This window comes from Mastigoproctus giganteus, chromosome 6 (genome assembly GCF_048544385.1).
Source record: "Mastigoproctus giganteus isolate SK-2022 chromosome 6, ASM4854438v1, whole genome shotgun sequence".
In the NCBI taxonomy this organism is placed as follows: Eukaryota; Metazoa; Arthropoda; class Arachnida; order Uropygi; family Thelyphonidae; genus Mastigoproctus; species Mastigoproctus giganteus.
The window spans coordinates 116,029,238-116,052,580 of NC_143580.1; the positions used below are offsets into that span (position 1 = coordinate 116,029,238).

Here is a 23,343-nt window from a genome sequence, read left to right on the forward strand (position 1 = left end):
TTGTTGTCATTGGACTTGAACTTCTGTAGACTGTAATTTTCAGGATATATATATGAAGGAAGGTTGTTCCAGAAAACGGCAGTTGAAAGAATAAACGAGGAAGATGAAAAGTTGGTTCTGTGAGTTTGAAGTTGGACAATAAATGGATGTAGGCTGGTGGCAGCACGTGTTTGGACTTTTTTGAAAGAGAGAGCCGGAATTATAGAAGCAAATTCAGAAGAACAGTGCCCATGGAAGTATCCGTAGAAAAGGATTGCAGCAGAAACAGTACGTCTATGAGACAGCGAGTGGAAAGATTCTGTTAGAGATGAATCATTAATTAACCTAACTGCCCTCTTCTGAATTGAATCAAGAAGACTGAGAGAGGTTTTGGGGTCACCACCCCAGATGTGGGAACAATATTCCATGGCAGGGCGGATTTGCGATTTATACAGAGTGAGCAGCTGTTTGGAAGAAAGGTGACGCCGACAGCAAAAGAGAAGTTTTTTAGATGCAGAGGAAGCAGTATTTGTAATGTGCTTGTGCTAAGAGAGATTAGAAGTCAGGGTAATCCCCAAAAGAGATATATCATTTTGCCTAGAAATCCGAGTATCACTAAAGATGAGCATAGGAGCAGAAGAATCCTTTTTGCGAGATTTAAGACAAGACTGAGTTTTAGAGGAGTTGAAATCAACTAAGTTGTCTTTGCCCCACTGGAGAATTACCTGAAGATCGGCATTTAAAGAAATGGTAGCAGATTTTCGAGAAGTTGAAGCTGATTGAAAATGGAAAGTAGAATGCAATGTGCTATCATCGGCAAAACTATGGATAGGATTTCTAGTCAATGGAAGAAGGTCATTAATATACAAGAGGAAAAGAGTGGGGGAAAGAACTAAACCTTGGGGGACACCGGCATTAGTGGAGGAGTTAGAAGACAGAGAGCCATCTACCATCACCCTCAGTGAGCGATCAGAGAGAAAACTGGATAACCAATTACTAAAAACAGTTGGTGGAAGCTTTTTTAGAAGACCTTTATGCCAAACACGATCGAAAGCCTTTGAGATATGAAGCGCAACTACTTGTGTTTCACCGAACCTTTCCATTGAATTAGTCCATAAATGGGTAACATAAGCCAGAATATCACCAGTGGATCGACACTGACGGAATCCATACTGGCGATCGTTGATTAGATGGAAGGTTTCTAGGTAGTTTAAGAGTTGGCGGTTAATTGATTTCTCCATTACTTCAGAAAGAGTAGAAGTAATTGCAATGGGACGATAATTGGATGGGAGGGATTTGTCACCCTTTTTAGGAACTGACTGGATATGAGAAAATTTCCAAGCAGAAGTTAAACACCTCTGGAATAAGAAAGTGAAAAAAGGCAGCAAAGAATAGGAGTAAGTTCAGGAGCACAGGTTTTGAGAACAAGTGGAGAAATACCATCGGGACCTGGAGCTTTCTTAGCATCAAGATTTGTCAAAATCCTTCTGACATCTTTTTGACGGAAGACCACAGGAGGCAGTATTGAATGGAGTGTGTTGGGAATGGTGGGAGGTGTTTTACCAAGATCATTAATACATGAGTTGGAATTAAAATGGGATGCTATTAGGTCAGCTTTATCCTTAGCTGAAGTGACAATAGAACCATCTGGTTTGGACAGAGGTGAGAGCAGAGATGAGCAAAAGTTGCAGCCAATAGCTTTGGCAAGAGACCAGAATGCTCTACCATTAGGGCAAGAAGCAAGTTTTCTACTCTTAGCCTGTTCAAACTCTAGTTTGGACTGATTACTAACTGCTTTACAATTGTTGCGATCCTTGGTGTAGGCAGAAAATGAAACTGAAGAATTAGAAACAAGCCAATTACGATATGCAACATTCTTCTCTTGAACAGCCTTAGTACATTTATTGGAAAACCAAGGTTTAGATAAAGGACGAGATATTAAAGTGGAATGTATGATAAAGGATTCCATTCCTATAAGAATAATTTCACTGACACAATCTGAGCAAATGTTGACATCAGAAGTTTTGAAACAGTAATCTGCCCAAGGAAAAGAAGAAAAGAAATCTCACAGGTCATCCCATTTGGCATACTTGTAATGCCAAACAACACGAGGTTGGGAATAGCCATGAGATAAAGGCTCCATTGTAGAAGAGACAATCACCAAGTTGTGATCTGAAGTGCCTAAAGGATCTCTCTCTTCGACCGTGTACTCAGAAGGGTTGTTTGTCAGAAAAAGATCAAGCGTGTTGACTGTATGATTAGGATTGTCCGGTATTCTTATAGGTAAATGAATAATCTGTGCAAGGTGATTAGTAATTGCAAAAGCCTCAGCATCTTGACCAGCTGGAATTGTGAACATTAAAATCACCTAGGAAAATTACCTCACTGTTAGCAAAGTTGGTCTGGAGAAAGTCAAGTTGCAAAGAGAGGAAGTCAAAGAGCTCCAAGTGATTAGTGGAGTTGGGAGAACGGTAGAGACAAGAGATGAATTTGGTACAATGAGGTAGAGAGATTTTAAGATAGAGAAGATCAAAGAGAGGAGATTCCAAATTGCCAAGTCTCTGACAGGGAATATCAGAACGGACATATGCACAAGTACCACCTTTGAGGCGAAAGAAATCATACAGCGAATAATTTGGGCATCTGAGATGAGCAGTAGTTGAATCAACCGATAACTGAGATTCTGTCAGAAAAAGTACATGGGGTTTGGCAGACTGCGAGTGGAAACGGACATCGTTGAGATTGGAATTGAGACCACGTATATTTGTGAAATGAATTAGGAAGTTTTTATTATTATTATTATTATTATTAGCCATATGGTTTTTAGGAGGTTTAGATCTTTTCACAGATAAGCTTGCTCTATTAGTTTGACAATTCATTGTGTATTCTATAGTAAGAAAAAGTGGGTGGGAAATGCTGTATGGAGTAATGAAATTTTTGGATATGGCGTACACATGGTAAGAATATACCCAGATCCTTGACATAATGTGGCTTCGACAATGCTTCCCGCATACACACTACTCGGACTCCCTCCAGTCACTATCTGGCAGAGTAGAGGTAGCAAGATTATACACTAGCTGATCCGGAAGCCTCCTAGAGAGTTACCAATATGTTCGGTCCGGTGTTCTAACTAGCGGCCGGCCTTCGAGTACCATTTTAGAGCTGTACCCTCGAAATATAAGGATCTCGCCACAATGTTCACGCCAGTGGCCACGCCGATGGCCACAATGTTCTCTCCAGGAATATTGGATCTCGCCACGATATTCATCATAACCTCAAAAGTCATCAATAATACTGCATGATGGAAGAGATAGAGAAGGGTTGATCGGAACTTAGCTCTAGAGACTAAACATGGGTTCCACCACTTCAAGTCTCCAATAAGCGAAATGGAGGTATTGCACCAGTTGATGAGAGTCATCTACCACTTAGTATAGCCTGGTAACATAGAGGGGGCATTCCTCCCTGTGCTGATAAAGGACTGCCTTCTTTGCCTTCCTGCATGAAATAACATCTCAATTCAGCGATACATTTCCTGGCATCTTGGTTAGTCACTCGCTTATGTATATCATCGTCATCATTTTCTTGGTCTTTTGGTGTCTCTGAGTATTTTGCCGCAATTTGTTCAATAATCGTTTCCTCATATCTTCATTTTCATTGTGGCATTGAAGGTTATCGTCAATCGTTAAAAATTATTCACAATTTTGGACCTGTTGTAGTTCCAAAGCCATTTCATTTTCTGTACAGCTTATCGCGTCTGAATCATAATTAGTCGTGAAACCACATTTAGCAAAACAATTCTGAATTGTTTAGCTGCTTATTCCTTGCCAGCTATTGGCGATAAATTGTATAGCTTTTAACCTCGAAACTTTTGCACTAACCTCTATTGATTTCGAAGATGATGTCAGCAGATTTTCCTTAATTGCTTCAAGGATGTGATTAACCAGCTTTCAGCGATAATAGGTCTTCAAATTTTTTATAATTCCCGCGTCCATAAACTGTATCAGGGATGTGGTGTTAGGGGGTAAAAATTCCAGTTCAATATTTTTTAAACCAGCTATGTTAGAGTGTGCGGTGCGGTTGTCCAATATCAACAGAATTTTTCTGGACTTCCATTGCAGTTCCGCGTCCAAATTCATTAGCCATTGCATAAAAATATATGTGGTAATCCACGCCTTCTTATTGGCATAATACAAAACTGGCAAACTGCCTATTGTAAGCCCCTTGAAACAACGAGGTTTGGCACTTTTACCAGTAACCAAAAGTTTGAGTTTATCATTTCCTGACATGTTTGAGCAGCACAACACTGTTACACGATCCATTGCTTTCTTTGAACCGGACAGTGTTGTGTTGATAGCCGAGGGAACCATCTGGCATAGCACAATAATACAGACCTGTTTTATCGGCGCTGTAAATGTCATCCCCACTAAATTTTTTAAGCAACTCTGGCAGTGTTTCAGATTTCCATTGCTCAGCACTCATAGCATCAGCACTGTCCTTCTCACCATGCTCTTTTTGTAACTAACTATGTCTACACTTCCATCGAGACAACGAACCATCCGTCGCTTTGAAATTTACATGACCTAGATTTTTGGCCAACTCTTCTGACTTGGTTTTTAGCATAGGGCTGCTTACACGCACTCCTCGTTTAGATACAGTGGGAAACCATTGATTCATAGCATCTTCGACGTCTGGATCTTTGCCTTCCGTCTTTCGCTTATGAGATGTTTTCTTTAAATCCACGCACAATGTCCACTCCGCTCTAAGTTTTTCTTGTTGCTGTAGCAGTCATGAAATTGTAGATTTTGGCATCTTTATTATCTTCGCTAGCTGACGATGACTGATGTTAGGAGGTTGACTTTTTATCTTGTCAAGAATAGCGATTTTTTTCTGAAAGCGACAAATCTTTACGTGGCATCTTGACAGGGGTCTTAAATGTACTGAAAAAAGGGGAGGGGGGGAAACCAAAATCAGTGCACTGTTTGGTACAGTTTTTAATCTCTTCTAACCCACAAGATGTATACATATGTGCCTAGTGTGATCGTAAACAACTGCAAGCAAAGTTTCTTTACTATCCGATTACCATGACACAGAAAAAACGTAAAACAACAACTGTACAGCATGACTTTGCAATAACTGACTCAACTGTTGCCCACATGATCTCTTTGTTACGAACCATCTAAATTGGTTTATTTTTCAATAAACTATATTTAGATGTTTGTTGCGCGCCATATAAATAAAATTTTCAAACCAGCTCTTACTGGCACAATATTCATGCTTGAGAGCTTTCATCTGAAAAATCTTGTTCAAGTTCTTTTAAATATTGATAAATTTTGAGGGCTTTTTGTTTAATAAGGTTTCCACTCAAAAGGCATTTTCTTGTGAGTGCAATCTTCAATCCAAACCATTAGAGATTTCTCCATTTTTTCCATTAAAATATCGCGTACACGAGCTATACGCTTTTCACTTATCATTGACCCAGCAATAACACTATCTCTGATTTTCTGCTCATTTTGTTTGATTGTACGAATTGTTGATTCATTTAAATTCAAAGTCCTTGCAACAACTCTTTTTTGGCTGATGCTGAATAAGCTTGCTTTCTTGCATCATATGCCTCTACTAATGCTAATGCTAAACTCCTTAAAAAGGAACTAACATGGATCACGAAGACCGTTATCCATCTGTTGAGTCTCATGGCTCAACTTGTTCAAGGACAGATGAAACTGATTTTGACACTTCCCATCCCAAGAGACAAAGAACAGAAGGATCCAAAAAGGAATCACCACTGTTCCTTATAATACATTCCCAAACAAGTCAACCGATAGGTCAACTTTCTCCATTCCTTATCCAGAAATGTCTCTAGAATGCTGCCGGACCACCTAAAATGGTGAAAAGACTCCGCTCTGGAGATCTACTTATAGAGACCACGAATAGTAAGCACTCTGAAGCCTACTCAAAATATCACACTTTGCAGGTATTCCTGTCAGAGTAATTCCTCATGCCACCCTAAATACCTCTAGAGCCGTGCTCTCCGAATGGGACTTAATAAATGTTTCTGAAGAGGAATTAGTCCAAGATCTACAAGACCAAAAAGTTATACAGGCAAAGAGAATTAAAATCAAGAAAGACGGTGAACTGGTTTCAACATGTAGTATTATACTGAATATTTCAGCACCAACCCTGCCAGCTACAGTTAAAGCTGGATATCTGAACTGCCATATCCAACCTTGTATCCCTAATCCTCTCAGGTGCTTCAAGTGCCAAAAATTTGGCCATGCTCAAACAGTGTGTAGAGGGGTTTCAGTGTGCCCCAACTGCAGATCCAAGGAACACACCCAGATTGCACAGCACAAACACCAGTATGTCCAAATTGTAAGGGTAGCCATCCAGCTTACTCAAAAGTCTGCGAAACCTGGAAAACAGGAAAGAGAATACAAAAGTATAAAATAGAAAACAAAATGACTTACCAAGAAACAAGGAAACAAGTTTTACTCACTGTACCAAAACTCATGCAGCTGCAACACAGAAATATAAATCAGAAGGAACTCAAACTGAAGTGTCCATACCACCAGCTACATCCATTTCCGACTGGGCTTGGCTGTTCTAATGAGTCCGCAGGAGTCCCCTAAAGAACATGTAAAAGACAAAGCAAATAATACCCCAGTCACCGTACCACTAACTACTACTCCATCACATTCAGTTACTGAGAGTCTGAGAAATCCTAAACCTCAAAAGACTAACCGCAGATATGGAAATCGATGACACCACTAACAGTGATAAAACCGTCTTAGAAATACATGCTGAGGAAGACATTGATACTCCACGACCCACTTTCCCAAGAAAAGAAAAAATAAGGTTGGAATGCTATAAACAGATCAGCTCTAAAAAATAATCAGAAACACCTACTTCAAAAGCTAAATAATGGGTCAGTTGATTCTATGAAATTGTAGAGGTCTCCGTATTGACGATATTCACGATTTGATAAATCAATATCATCCAGTAGGCATCTGTCTACAAGAAATGAATCTCTCTCCCCAGGTGACACTTTCAGTTAAAAATTATACTGTACAGGCACGACAGGATCACTACCCATAGTTCACATGGTGGTGTGGCTATATTGATTGATAATAAAATCCCTTCCAGACATATTCCTCTACAAACCTCTTTAGAAGTAGTTGCTGGTTGCCTTGCTCTTTGAGTAATGCTTACAATATATCTCACCAAATCGAATCTACTCTCTAACTGATCTAGATGATCTCATCATACAACTACCCTCTCCTTTCTGTGTGTTGGGTGATTTTAATGCACATCACCAGTTATGGGGATCTTTACAGACAGACAACCGGGGATGCATAATGGAGGATTTTCTTGTGAAACAGAATCTCACACTGCTTAACGCAGTCTGTCACACCTATTTCCATTTTCCAACAGGCTCAACCTCTGCTATAGATCTGTCAATATGCTCACCTACATTATTCCCCGATATCGATTGGGTAGTTTTGGACAACCCATTAAATAGTGACCATTTTCCTATAAACTGTAAGCTCTGCACAAGGAGAAACTTACCAGTAAGCAGTCAAACTAAATGGAAATTCTCAAAAGCTGACTGAAATAAATATGCATCCAGCATTACACTAGATGATGATATTATCCAGCATCGCCCCATAGATGGCGCTGTTAAACACATTACAGACCAGATGTTGGCAGCTGTTGCTATTGCCATTCCTCAAACTTCAAATAAAGGATCCAAACACAAAAACTACTGCTGGAATTCAGCATGTAACACTGCTAAGAGAGAAAAGAATAAGGCATGGAATCAGCTTTGAAAGGATCCAGCCATTGCCAATCTCATTATATACAAGAAATTTAAAGCCCATCCACTACATCTGGCAAAAAGCTAAAAAAAGAATCTTGGATTCGTTTTGCCTCATTTGTCACTAAAGACACAAGTGCAGGACTCATCTGGCAAAAAATAAGATGCCTTACTGGAAAGTTTCCATCAATTCCTTCCTCAATCATCATCTATAAAGGATAGGAGATAACCCTTCCCGAGGATATTGCAAACATCCTCGCGGAATCTTTTGCTCACCATTCTGCATCAACCGCATACAATCCAACTTTCCTAAAAGCCAAATCAATAGCTGAAAAATATGAAATAAATTTCAGAACGAAGTCAGCCCTCTCTTATAATGAATCACTAACCATGTATGAAGTAGAAGAATCTTTAAAAAATCAGCCAATAGTGCACCTGGTCTAGATGGCATGTACTACCTAATGTTAAAGAATATAAATGAGAGAACTCGTTACTCTGTCCTAAAACTTTTCAATCTAATATTTGTCACAAATTACTTTCCCCTATCCTAGCGATATTCTGTAGTTCTACCCATTCCAAAGCCAGGAAAAGACCAATCAGACCCACATAATTATAGACCAATCTCACTTACTAGCTGCATAGGTAAAACTCTGGAAAAAATGGTACATAGTTGCCTCACGTGGTATCTGGAAACTCAAACTACTATGATCAGTTTGGATTTTGTAAAAACAGATCTACCCTAGACTGATAAAGGCTGGGACAAATATGCGAAATGCATTCATATGCATTAATGAACATTTGGTCATGGTGAGCTTAGATATAGAGAAAGCCTTTGAAATCATTGGCGTCATGGCATCCTTTGTGACCTACATACCCTATGACTATGAGGACATTTACCCTCATTAATTCAGAGCTTTCTCAAATATCGAACCTTCCAGGTCCGTTATCGAACTGCACTCTCCAAAATCTCCATGCAGGAATAAGGAGTGCCACACTCTTCACGGTTAGAATATGCACTCTAACAACAAGCATCCTGAATTCAGTAGAAACTTATCTTTATGCTTATGACCTCACTATATCCAAGTCATTCACAAAATATGAACCCCATTGAAAGGAAGCTCCAACTGTCAATAAATAAAATACAAACATGGATGTTACAAAATGGTTACACAGAAAACTGTTGCTATACACTTCTGCAAGAAGCGATAAATGCACCCGGATCCTGACTTGCATTTGGGTAATCATGTTATACCAGTCAATGACAATGTCAGATTTCCAGGTTTAATATTAGATAAAAAATTAAACTTCCTAAAACACATACAGAATGTCCAAACTGTTTGCCAGAAGAAAATGAATATCCTCAGAGTGCTCTCTGCGATGTCGTGGGGTGCTGACTGATACTCCCTTCTGCTTCTGTATAAAACCATAATTCGATTGAGACTAGAATATGGTGCACCTGTATATGACTCGGCTAGAAAATCAGCATTGCAGTCTCTAAATACTATTCAACACAAAGCCCTAAGAATAGCTCTAGATGCCTACCGAACATCGCCAGTCCATAGTCTATATATCGAAACGCATGTACCTCCGTTATCCTTTCGGAGACAGATGCTGCTGCTTGCATATGTAGCCAAACTTCGGAGTCTGCCTGCACATATTATCTGGCCTTACCTCTTTAACCCATCTTTCCTAAATTTGTACAGGAATAAACCAAATGAAAATAAACCTGCTGGAATCAGATTGCAGGATGTAATGAAGAATTGGAGTGGACAATATCGAACTAGACACCAAAAAAATGTAGCCACCTTGGTCAACTTTCAAACTTATATGTGATGACTTTTTTCGAAAGCGGGGAAAGCAGGTGCTGGACAATCAAAATATACAGCAGCTACATGCAGCTCATGCATCAGCAAACACACACACACAGTCTGCAAATATATAATAATGGATCTCAATCTAATACATGCATAGGTGCTGCAGTGGCAGGCGCCTCCATAGCCGCCGACCGGGCTAGCCGAGTGGGTAAAGTACCTGCCCGGCAACCCAAAGGTCGCGGGTTCGATTCCCGCCTCGGGCTTGGATCAAAGTACTGCAAAAAAACCTTGGGAGGTGCAATATGGCCACAGAAGCCGATGTGCCAACAACTACCAAATCAAAAAAAAAAAAAAAAGCCTCCATAGCCAGGTGGGAAGGAGCAGCAGTGCATAGCATACGCTTCTTGATTAGACCGGGGTTCGAGCCCGTCATCACCAGATGCGGAAAGGTCAGGGAATGACCACCGCATATCCCGGAGCAGTATGGCCTTAGTTGCTAATGCTCCTAAAAACCAAACAACAGCAACAACAGCTGCAGTGGTTCTTCCTACTTGCGTTATCTCTGAAGCTCTTCTCCCTAGTTGCAGCATTAACACCGCAGAACTTCTTGCAATCAAAATGGCTATTGAACACATCAACAACAGGTATAAACAAGAGATAATAATCTATATAAATTCTTTGAGTGCAGTAACTGCTTTACAAATAAATATCCCAACTGTCATCCTATTTTGAAAGAGATCAGAGCACACTTGATAAATCTAACAGAATACAACACAGCAGTAAGGTTTTGCTGGATTCCTGGGCATGCTGGAATCCAGGAAATGAGAAGGCAGTGAAGCAGCTAAAAATCGGGTCAAACCTATATCTTCACTTTCCTCGATCCCATATATGGATTGCAAACTCACTATAAGGAATGTATAGACCAATGGGCATCAATCAATCTGGCAGCAACAAACCCATAATAAGCTCTTCCAAGTAAAGAAAATTCCACAGTACTGGAAATCTAGTTCACAAGTGAACAGATGAGAAGAGGTTGTCCTTGAAAGGACATGCATTGGGCATACACCCATATCACTCACCTTCACTTGCTGACAGGCGATGAAAATCCTCGCTGTCGCCATTGTTCCACCCTACTTAACGGTGAAACATATCCTTCTTGACTCCACACAAGCATGCTGCTCGATTAAAAAAAATTTTAAAGCAGTTCAAAACCAAAATAATTCATGAACCAAATGATGAACCAAATTCTCAGTGATTATTAGTAATTGCCGCATGGTGTAAGAAAGCCTATGGCTTATGCTGCACCAGCCAAAAAAAAAAAAACTAATAATTAATAAGATAAAAGGAAATTAAACCTGTCATCCTATGCATTTCCCTCACCCGAAAATACTATCCAGATGATCTTTGAATTTCCCAAAATTGTCAGTCTCTACCACCCATGTAAGCAACTTATTCCAGTAATTTATAACTCACTGGCTAAAATAAAACTTCCTGCAGTCCAATCTAAACATCTCCCCCCCCCCCCCCCCCCGTAACTTGAATTTATGTCCCCTAGTTCTAGCATCATTTATAATCTTAAAAATTTTGTCCTCATTCATTTTACTGATGCCTCTCAGAGCCTCAAACTCCTCAATCAAATCTCCTCTAAGGTGTCTAGTTTCCAAACTCTGCAACCCACATATTAGAAGTCTAATATGTGGGTTGCATAAGGACGCCCTTATGAAGAAAGACTTCATAAGGGCGTCCTTATGAAGTCTTTCTTCATAAGGACGCCCTTTTTGCCAATCTCACCAGGCGAGTTACCCATCTTTGCACCCTTTCAAGAAGCTCAGTGTCTTTCTTTAGGTGCAGTCTCCATACTTGAACGCAGTATTCCAAGTGTGGTTTAACAAAAGCCTTATATGATGGGATTATCACGTCCCTGTCTCTACTTGCAAAAGTTCAATAGATCATCGATAGGACACCATGGGCCTTCCTTGCAACCTGTTTACAGTGCTCAGAGAATTTCATGTCTGACCGTATTATAACATCCAAGTCCCTTTCCTCCAGTACTGGGTTTAGTTGAACTCCACCAAGTGAATAAGTTATTTTGAGATTACTGTTTCCCAGGTGTAATACCTTACACTTTGTTGGATTAAAGCATAGCTGACATTTTTCTGATCATTCCTTAAGTCTATCTACGTCTCTCTGAAGAAGCTCAGCTTGACAGTGATCATTAACTACTCTACCAATTTTAACATCATCTGCAAATTTAGACATCACGCCCTCTATCCCTTCATCAATGTCGTTTATGAAAATTAAAAACAACAGTGGTCCTAATACTGATCCTTGGGGAACCCCACTTCTTACATCAACCCAATCTGAGGAATAGTTACCCCAGGGGCTCACATCTAGTGAGTATGGGCTTGGCATACCCAGGGTCCTGAGCTGGATGTCATCATTCTTCTCTTTTTCTTTCTTGGTGATTTCCTTCTACTTCTCTCTCTCTGGGTCACAAGGTAAATCGATTTTTTTTTTTTTTCTTTTTTTTTGTTTGGTGCAGCATAAGCCTCAGGCTTCCTTGCACCATATGGCTAATAATAATAATAATAATAGCCATTTATCACAACCCTCTGCTACTGCCCTGAAGCCATCCTGATATCCATCTAAGGATTTTCCCAGTGATTCCAACCTGTTCCAGCTTATAAAGCAGCTGCTCATGTGAGATTGAATCAAAGCTTTGCTGAAATCTAAATAAACAATGTCGAAATTATTCCCTAAATCCAGCTCATGAGTGACCCTTTCAAAATAGCGAACCAGATTTGTTAAACATAATTTTCCCTTTAAAAAACCATGCTGAGTATCCTTGAGAATTTCAATTCGATCCAAATGATCCTGAATTCCACCCTTGATCATTGCCTCCATGATTTTCCCTACCACTGAAGTCAGACTGACAGGTCGATAATTTCCCACTTCACTCTTAGAACCACCCTTATGTATGGGAGATACATTGGCACTTTTCCAATCCAACGGAATCTCCCCATAATTAGCCTCAATGGTTCAGTGCACTCACTTTCTGCCTCCCTTCAGATTATGGAGTATATTCCATCAACTCCAGGAGCTTTACTGGCCTGTAGGCTCAAAAGTTTTTTCATTAAATAATCTTGCAAAATTTCAATATCATTAATTACATATTTTTCATCTTCGTTCCCACAATTTCCCTTCCCACAGATGCAAATCTGTCCGACCTATTTAATTTTTTTAAGCAAATTCATTTATACAAACTTATTTGAGATATGACTTGAAAAAAAAAAAAAAAAAAAAGATTTCGTTTGCAGAACTACTCTGCATTAACTACTAGCATTAAAACCAATCAACCTCACAAGTGCCTAGTCTCCAGAAGCTGCAATTTGCAGAACTTAAACTTTTCTTGGTAACATCAACCCTTTGTTTCACTCACCAATCTCGTTGCCCTTCTCTGTACTCATTCCAGCAGCTTTGCACCTTTCCTAAAATGAGGCCTCTAGACCTGTATACAGTACTCGAGATGTGGCCTGACCATTGCCTTATACAGGGGGACAATCAAATCCTTATCCCTGCTAGCAAAATTCCTGTATATTATTGATAAGACCCGATCACTTACAGCTTTTTTGCACTGCTCAGAAAACTTCATATCTGACTGCACGATTACCCCCAGGTGCTTTTCATTTTTCGCTGCCCTGAGTGTAGTACGATCCAGTTGATACATTACTCTGGGGTTACTGCTACCCATATGCAATACTTTACATTTGTCAAACTTCAGTTGCCACCTCTCAGATCGTCTTCTCAACTTTTCCAGATCCTATTTCAGTAGCATACTATCATTACTGTCGTTAACAACCCTGCCAACCTTAATATCATCTGCAAACTTCAACATTAACCCTGATATACCTTCATCAATATCATTGATAAATACCAAAAACAACAATGGGCCCAACACTGAACCTTGGGGAACTCCAATAATAACATTAGTCCAAGAAGAAGAAGAGCAGTGTCCATTGATAACCACTCTCTGTCTTCTCCCACTCAACCATTCTTTTATCCATTGTAGCAACTTACCCTTAATGCCATACTGCTCCAATTTGTACTGTAGTCTTCCACAGTATGCACCACAGTATCAAAAGCTTTCCTAAAATCCAAGTATATGATATCAAAATTATTCTTTGTATCCAGTTCCTTTGTGACCACATCATAGTATCCAATCAAATTCGTCAGATAAGACTACTCCTTAACAAACTCATTCTATGTCTGAACTATAACTGCAGTCTTGTCTAGATTATCCTGCATCACTTCCTTAACCAGGTACTCCATTATTTTCCCTGGAACAGAAGTTAGACTAACAGGTCTGTAATTACCTGTGTCACCCTTTGTGAATTGGGGACACATTTGCACATCTCCAGTCCATGGGAACCTCCCATAAGTCCAATGAAGCTTTCATATGGCTAAGGGTTTGCTTACTTCCTTTGTTGTTTTCTTTAATATAACTGGATAGATCCCATCCACCCCAGGTGCCTTTCTCATGTTCAAATTCAACTATTTCTCCCCCACTTTGCTCTCAGTTATTATGAAATCATTTAACTCCCTGCCAGAGTTTTCTCAGCTTCTGGCTCCACTTCCCTACAGACCTCCTTATGTGTGAATGTAAATGCAAAATACTCATTCAGTTTGTCAGCTACCTCAGCAGGTTCATCAACAGTCGAACCGTCAAGTGGACCAATCTGATTCATCCCTTTCCTTCTAGAATTTACATAAGTAAAGAATTCTTTACTGTTTTTCTTTGCATTGTTTGTCAAAGATTTCTCGTAATCTGCCTTTGCTTTCCTAATGTCCTTTTTGACTTGATTACATTCTATCTTATAAGTACCTTAGGCATCTGTGTCTCCTGATAATTTATATGCATCCCATGCATTTTTCTTCTCTGCTGTGAGTCTCATTAGGCCATCTGACATCCATTTAGGCATAAACCTTGAAGAGTATTTCATTGATGGTATGAAAAGCCTAATAGCTTCCAAGATGAATTTCTTGAATGCTTCCCATTTAGAATTTGCTGTTGGTAGCATCTTCAGTTTGTCCCCCTGTATAGAATTTAAAAACTCTCTGAGATCACTGTAGTCACCTTTACGAAAGCAAAACTGGTATGTTAACAGGTATCTTATTTTATCTTCTCAGCCTTCAGCCCATGCACAGTATTAAGTACTATAGGTTCGAATACCTCTTGTGGTTGGAGTTTTCATAAAAAAAAAAAAAAATCTGAGGCATAAAAAAGTATTACTGCTGTGTGAATGACCCACCCACAATCCCAGTCTATGTGTGGGTAATTAAAAATCTTCATGGTACTTCCATTTTTCTGCATAAATTGTCATGTTCATTATGATGAATGGATGTTCCGTAGTGTACCCATTAATCTTATTTTTGATCTTTCATCTCTTAGAATGTTATGCCAGCATACTGGTCAATATTCAGACACTTCCATCTATTGGTTATGCCTTTATTGAATCAGTGTATCTCAAATTTAAAAACATAACATCTCCTCTCCTTCTGTCCATTTTTCCTGTATGCCTTTTTATATACTGCATCCATTATATCAGAAGGTCAGCATGTTTCTTATTATGTTGGTACCTGTTGATTTAACCAGTACATAAATCCCTTATTAACTGTGAGGGATGTCTGTGAACCATGTATACCTGAAAAAATTTAAAGTAAAGAATTGAAAAAGAAAAAAATGACAACTATAAAATTTTGGTATACAAATAAAGAAGTGCATTTTCTCTAATCCATCTTTGGCACGCCTGCATAGGTAGGAACTTGCTGTTCTTCACATTCTAGTTTATGAGATTCTCAGTTTTAGTAAACACAGACATGTGAATGTCTTTTTTTGTGTTCTTTGTAACCCAAGCACATCCTATGTAATTGTTTATAACAATACTTTCTACATTAATTATTAGTATTATTATTATTATCAGCCATTGGTTCTCCAGTTAGCTATTAAATGCACCAATAAAATAGTAATCCAATCCAATCTAGTTAGATATTAGGTTAGATCTAGTATTTTGTGCAACTGTAAGAATGCTAATAGTGATGTAATATGGAATGATTTAAAACCAAAAGAATAATAATTTTGGAGCTACTGAGCAGACAGGCTAAAAATCCAAAATTTGTACAGGAAACAAAAGCGGCAAGAAGAACAGAAATGTCAGAAGTATGAAATTTAATCACATGGAAGCTAAAATACTGATGTCCATCATGGCTAAAAATAAAAATTTTATCTGATTACGATTAAAGACGCCTGTGCGCTCTGGATTCATTATTAATATCAAATTACTGTTGCTCAGAGCGAAACGGATGCAAAAATAGATTGTGACAAGTTTAATAATAGGAAAATATACATGTATAATATATGTATATTTTCCTGTTATTAAACTTGTCACAATCTATTTTTGTATCAGTTTCGCTCTGAGCAACAGTAATTTGATATTAATTATCTGATTACGGAGATATTGTGATCAGAACCATCTAAATGAATGAAGGTCTGCACAGTGACATATCACAAATGTTATTCAGTAGGGGAATTAAGTGGTTCTTTCACCCCCCCCCCCCACTGTATAGCATTTGCAACATTTTGCCATTTGGGCCAATCAGATGGGGTCTGGTCCCAACGTCTGTTTCCAGCTAAATTTGTACTTCGATTTTTAGATATGATAGGCATTATCATTTTTCCTTCAATATGATTAATTTTTATCTACTTCTGTTTCTGTTCTTGCTGCTTTGGATACCTTTGCAGACTAGCATATAGATTTCTGTTGTGATATTTCACACTTTTCGAATTTTTAGTTAACTTCTTCAGTAGCTTCAAAATTATTATTTTGGCTTTAATTGTTCCTGGCTTTTGCCCTTCTTTAATTTATAAATTGCTGTATTTATATTTCATGGTCTCTATACTTCTGTCTTAGATTGCTACCTTTCTTACTGTCATTGGTATTATTGTTACGTAGTCCATTCACCCGTCTACCTTACGTATTCTTCATTTAATTATATAAGGTTATTATACCTTACATGGTATTTTAGTTACATTTCCACATATGTGCCTCTGATTCAATAAAGGCATAACCAATAGATGGAAGTGTCTAAATATTGAGCCACTATGCTGGCATAACATTCTAAGAGATGAAAGATTGATTACGAAATAAAAGCTTTTGTATTGTAAATATTTTTTTAATCATTCACAAATTTCAATAATTTCAGCTGGAAGACAAGATACAATGGATTTATGATAACTGAAGTAAGAGACATATACTTGTGACTGCAACATATCTAAAAACCTTAAAAACAGCGTCAATTGATGTACCTGATCTTATAGTTGAGATTGAGGGATTAGTGTTCATTGTGAGATCAAACGTTTCTTGCAGGAAAGTAATTAATGGTTTAGTTTCTTCATGAATGGTGCTTCAAATCGACGCATCTGTTGTTTATCTGGTGTTATTTTCTTGTAACACCTGAATGTATGTTTGTGAGTTTTTGAACTTGATGCTGCCTGAAGCCTCACTAGCAGAGACTGACACTAACTTGTCGATCATTGCAATGCCGTCTTCCTTGTTCTCGCCCAAAGGATCTTTAGGAGCATTATTTAGCCACAGCAAAATGTGCGCTTGTGATGTTGAAATTCTGTGTGCTTGAAAAAGTTTACCACATAAAATTGACCAAACGGCTATACCATTTCGACTGCAATATGTTCATAATTACATGCACAATCTTCTTGAAGTATATCGCACAAGTTACAGTGTCTTTGTTCACTAGCGTCACTTTTTGCATGAAATCCACGTCACTTGCATCATCCTCACTAATATCACACCCCTTTCTGTAACTTGTACAATATTTGAAGCAAGCGAAGCCAACCGATTTCGTTGGCACTCAGAGTCAAGAACATTGTAGGCTTACCGAGTTGTCTAATTATATTGAACAGATTGTGCTTATGTTGAGCCCAGTAGTAGGTCAAGTTTGGAATTGTCCTTAGGAAGGCCAAATTGTTTTCAATACATCTGTTAATGTATTCTTTCAATTGAACTTGCTCACGGGTCAGTTTTGTATCTTTACCTATGTATTTGAAAGCCACCGTCAAAGAGTCTCGTTCTCAATCTCATTATCTTCATTGCTATGTAAAGGAGACGATAATGGAGTAACACTACATCTGTCAGATTGTCTCGGCTCATTCGTTGCGATCACAAACGGAGTCACACATAAATTCTCCTTGAATGTTCTGAATTGTCCAAGACAAATGCTGGGAAAGGACAGTTCCTCTGCATACTCGTAAAACAGTAAGCTCTGTGGTACGTTAGTTTCTCCTGGGGGCCATTCTAAGATATTTATCGTTGCTCCAGAACAATGTGTGCTGTTGGGCAATGAGACCTTCCTTGATCAGAACCGCTTCACTTATGTTGTCTTTAACCAAATTAATTTCCGTGTGACTGTCATCGAAGAATGACTGATCTATCACGATTTGATACAATCAGTAGAGAGGCGTGTCGACCAAATATTGAAGCCATGCTTTAACCACTCGCTTTCTTATTAACCTGATCAAATAACTGGACTTGTGTATTTTCTTGCGCTTTATATGCATGCTTATACAATGATCGTTGTCAATCTCCCTTGGCAAGTGATGGACCATCGTGTTGACTGAAACAGGTATGTTGATCACTTAGCCCAGAATGCCGTATTGTCCATATGCATGTCTCAGGTGCCTTATTTGCATGAATGGTAAGCAAGGAGAAATAAGCCTCTCTGTCACTAAATCTAACTTCCTTAAATGTGATGTAATTTCTGGATAGACAAAGCAGTTCGACTTAGATAGCACTAGAATGGTGTTGTTCTTAAGTGATTCTCTGCAACTATTACACACAAGGATCCCATCGACATCAACATCGGGAAATGCAGTGTGTATCAATGGTACATCTTTAGCAGCTGGTTTCTTTGTGTCGCTTTTGAACCATAGACGATCACAAATGTAGCATACAGAACAGAAATAATTTTTCATAAATATCCTTTTAAACTCTCAATGTGTGTTCTTATGTAAATAGTAGTCAGCATAAGTCAAAGGAGCTTGGTCATTTAAACTCATCTGCTCCACAATTGGAGAACTGTTCTGCTGTACATAATTAATACTCACCTCGGGTACATTGTTGTTAGATGGAATGACATTGAAGGCACTGCTTGATTTTCTGTTTGTCATTTAAGCAATCTCGATAGCCTTTGTTATTCTCGCACACTCATCTTTATTTTCTTGAGTTGGCTTGCTCGATACTCTCAACAGTGCCCTGTACTTGACTTCGGCATCTTTGAACACAAAGGTTATAGCAGTGTGCCATTGAGTCCCTTTCACTACTCAGAAAATTATTGATGTGAAAAAATCTAGGCACCAAACAATGGAATGTAACGAAAATGCGGATTGTAACAATACAAATACTTGTATTGTTGCAATCATACTATTCAACAAATGGCGACAATCAAATGTCTAATTAGGCTATTGGCCTAACTTCTTCCAAACGTTGATTCGTTAGAGTAAGCAGTGGGCATGTGCATAAACATTACATCATTCAAACTAAATATTACGGGCTGAAGTATGATGCTAATGTCACTAACATTGATTCGATAGAATAAGTAGTGGGTGTGAGCATAAAACATTACATCGTTCATGATTTTGGTTCTAGCTGTTTGATTTTGAAACTGTTCTGATTTTCGTCAAAGATGTTTACACATAAAACATCTTTCGTGCGTACATTGTACACACGCAATTTTTTTTTTTTTTTTTTACATGCAAAGCTACCAACTCTCTACTTGCTGTCATAACATAGTTGGCAAAAAACAGTTTATCCTTTTCCTGTTTTTTTTTTGCAAAACCCCAGGTTTTATGTTTCCCAATAAGAAAATAGTAAAAATAGGTTAAAACTGACATTTTTTGACAACTGAAAATCTATATAGAATGCAAAGACACATGTATTGTATGTAGATGATTCCAGCTTCATCTGGCATCCCTACTGCAGAATTTCACAATATAGAGATAGTCTTGAATCACGTGCAAACCCACCACCACCAAAAATGTTATGTATATTGATTCTCTCAGTTCATTGCCGCCTTTGTCATTAGTGAGGTATGATCCTCATTCAATCCATTGCAAGTACAGCAGAGGCTACGTCATCTTTTAGAATTTAATTTTGCTATTCACTTCTGCTAGATCACCAGCCAAATTGGGATCAGGGGAAATGATATGATATTGTGGTGTATGATAATGTCCTGAGTAACCATTACCTGTTAGTCCATACAGACTATCAGGAAATGATATGAAAGAAATTGTTTTCTCATTGACATGGGAAACCAATTTGAAGCCTTACCCATTCATAGCATGAGTAAGCTTCAAACAAATCATACAAGATTAAGCCTGTAATCAAAAATGCCGCTTGCTTGTCTGTGCAATAATTGTAAGGAGAGAGTTGTTTTAGTTCAGCTCCACATAGAACACAGTAATTGTACGCACTCTTTTCTGCTGAATGATAATGACCCTCACATGTGGGCTTACAAATTTGTGAAGCTACTTTTGAATTGATCCATATAATACAACTGTCAGCAAAGAATTCCATCAGTATGGTTAATAGGTAATGTATATTAACTATTAATCAAATGTATATATAAGGTATCAGTACTCTGTTTGGTTAATACTTAATGTATATGCTACAATAATTAACAGTAATAGCCAATTTAAGATTCTGAAATATAAAACAACATTTTTTATTCTTCTACACCTCCCTCTTCCTTTCACTTTTTCAAAAAAAGTTGAGAACTTTACTCATTTGACTTGTTGTGAAGGCATTAAAAAAGTGAGAGAATTTTTTAAATTTCCATTTGTTTGTATTTAAATATATATATAGAAGCAGTAAAATTTCTTTTATTTTTCGTTTTTTAGCATCGAGTTCCAAAGGAATATGAGTGTACAGAACCTAGAATCAACTTGACATTCCGGAGAGTATATCCAGTATGAAATTAGAATTCTTCTCTGTATTATCTTCTTGTGTCACCGTTAAACCTGTTAAAACCTATCATTGTCGATTGTTTAATTGAATTATCTTGCAATAAAAATGCAACTTCATATTTAGGTTCTATTTTTGACTTTTCTCTTTAAATATCAGTTATTAAAATAAATATAAATACATACATAGGGTTCAAATGAAACAGACTTATAGTAAAACAGTTTAGAGGCATTTGGTTCAAAGTTTGTTTCTGCTGTTGTGCTGAAACAACAGTTCCATTCTATCAGTAAGTGAGACCTATGCTAGCTGCTGATGAAACCAATGCATCATTGTGAAAATGACTATCCAGAAATGCTTTTAGAAGCCAAAAATATGTGGTTGTAGGTTGATAGATCAAAGATGTAGGCTCATCTGTAGCAGTACTTCCCACAAGTACTGCTACAGGTGAGCATTTATACCAAGGGTTGTATAGATTTCACATTGTCATGGAACAACATCCCATATTCTTAGCTCTTTGGCTGCCACATTGCATTTATGGCTCTGTGTGAACTTATATCATCAGAAGATTAGCATATTTCAAGAAGTCTACCACTTGCTTAGCTACTATCCAGTGATGTGTGCATTGATTCTTTATCTTCCTCGCTTAAATAGCATCGCCCCCCCCCCACACACACAAGCCAGCATTGGGTGTTGAGTATGGGATAATATGCCTCCATATTTTTTGCACCATGCAGATCACAGCTACCATTCCTACCTCATGTCAAGTATCCAAAACCTATACTTGTATATCTATTCTGTAAGGTCTCCTTAGGTGCAGTCATTTCTGTGTTGCATATGACAGGTGTTTATTTCAAAAGTCTGTTTCATCTGAAAAGCCTAAGTGTGTGTGAAAATGGTGCATTATAGCAAGTATATTTAACTGCAAAGTTGGAAGTAGAAAGATAGGGTATGGAAGTACACCTTCAAATGCAAAGCATTAGGAGAATGTAGTAAAAGATAAATAAGAGAAAATGGTAGATGGATATGTAATGCATATACCAGACCAAGAGGAAGGAAAGTAAGAAAAAAGGCAGGAAGTGAAGAAAGAGTAAACAAAGTAAATTTCTAAGCATTATAATGATCTGTAAATGAAGAAATGCAAATTGTTATGCAATAATAAGATACAAATAACAGCACATTAAAAGTAAATTGAACATTGAAAGTAAATTAGAAATTAATATAGTAGGGAGATTTATTAATAGAAATTTGAAATTGAAAGTCTGAATCTGACAGCATAGTGTGTTGTTATTAGGAACATTAATACCAAATGATTAGTTATATAGGTAATCGTAGCAAACTTTATCAGGAGACTACGGTCATAATTATCAATCTGAGATATAGAATTTTTAATTCCAGACTCTTTGTAAGAGGGCCAAAACAGATATGTCAACATGATTAGTAGAACAAGGGATATAAATTTTATATCTGCATAATCTTCACACTCCTACTGATAAAAAATTTATATCCTTTGCTCTACTAATCATGTCGATATACATATTTTAATCCTTTACAGCAAGTCTGGAGTTGTGAAATGCTGTGTCCCAGATAGATAATTATGGCAGTAGTCCCCTGATGAAGTTAGCCATTATAATTTGTCCAACTAATTGCTTGTTGGTAATGTTCCTAATACCAACACACTTCTCCCTGATGATAAAAAAATATTGCTTCTACGAATTTCAAACGATTTATTAAAATAAACAATGATAAAAATACATAAAAGAATTTAAAATCACTGACTACAATAAAATAAAACAACCAGAAAAAGCACTAAAACACACACACACATGCACAATATATTATTATTATTATTATTATTATTAGTATTAGCTATATGGTGCAAGGAAGCCTGAGGCTTATGCTGCACCAGCCAAAAAAAAAAAAAAAAATTCCCAAATTACCCTGAGAGAGAGAGAGAGAGAGAGAGAGAGAGAGAGAGAGAGAGAGAGAGAGAGAGAGACAAAAGTAGAAGGGAATCACCAAGAAAGAGAAGAATGATGATATCCAGCTCAGGACCCTGGGTGTGCCAAGCCCATACTCACCAGATGTGAGCCCCCGGGTATAGCATAAAAAGCTTTTGAGGTGGTAGACCTTTTCTTTCTTCAGCTTGAAAAGATCAGTGACACTGAACCAAATATACATTACAAAGGAAAATCCCACCCATGCACAATCAATGCTTGTGCATAGAGTGTAGTGGGGAAACAAACAAAAAAAAAGAAATGGAAGATGTTATTTCTCTTACTCCTACTCCCTTCCCCCTTTTTTTCTTTCTCTCACTACATTCAGTGCACAGGCATCGATTGTTCATGCATGCATGATATTTTCCTTTGTAATATATAATTGGTTGATCTTATCAAGTTGAAGAAGAAGCCCATTGCCTTAAACTCCTTATCTTATTTTTTATACAGTGCATGTATGTTTTAGCACTTTAATTTTATTTATTTTATGAAATATTTTAACTGCATATAATCCTGTTTCATTTCATTGTACGTAGTCAGTGATTTTAAATTCTTGTATACATTTATAATTTATTTAGTTTTAATTCTTAATTAGCATTAGCAAAGGCACATGATGCAAGAAAGCAAAGATTATATAGCATCAGCCAAAAAAAAAAAAAAAAAACTTATTTCACCCATCCACTCTCTCCAAATTTTTGTCAAGTTATGCCTTG

General features: G+C 37.7%; 1 protein-coding gene across 1 annotated transcript in view; it reads left to right on the forward strand.

Annotated features, from left to right (window-relative positions):
• Nucleotides 1-20,757, forward strand: part of LOC150084523 (alpha-ketoglutarate-dependent dioxygenase alkB homolog 3-like) — a 112,580-nt gene extending 91,823 nt beyond the window's left edge. Inside the window, exon 7 of the mRNA XM_090375280.1 lies at nt 20,573-20,757. Coding sequence (XP_090231406.1) covers nt 20,573-20,647 — 75 coding nt within the window. The 3' untranslated portion in view covers nt 20,648-20,757. The remainder of the gene's footprint in view (nt 1-20,572) is intronic.
• The last annotated feature ends 2,586 nt before the right edge of the window (nt 20,758-23,343 follow it).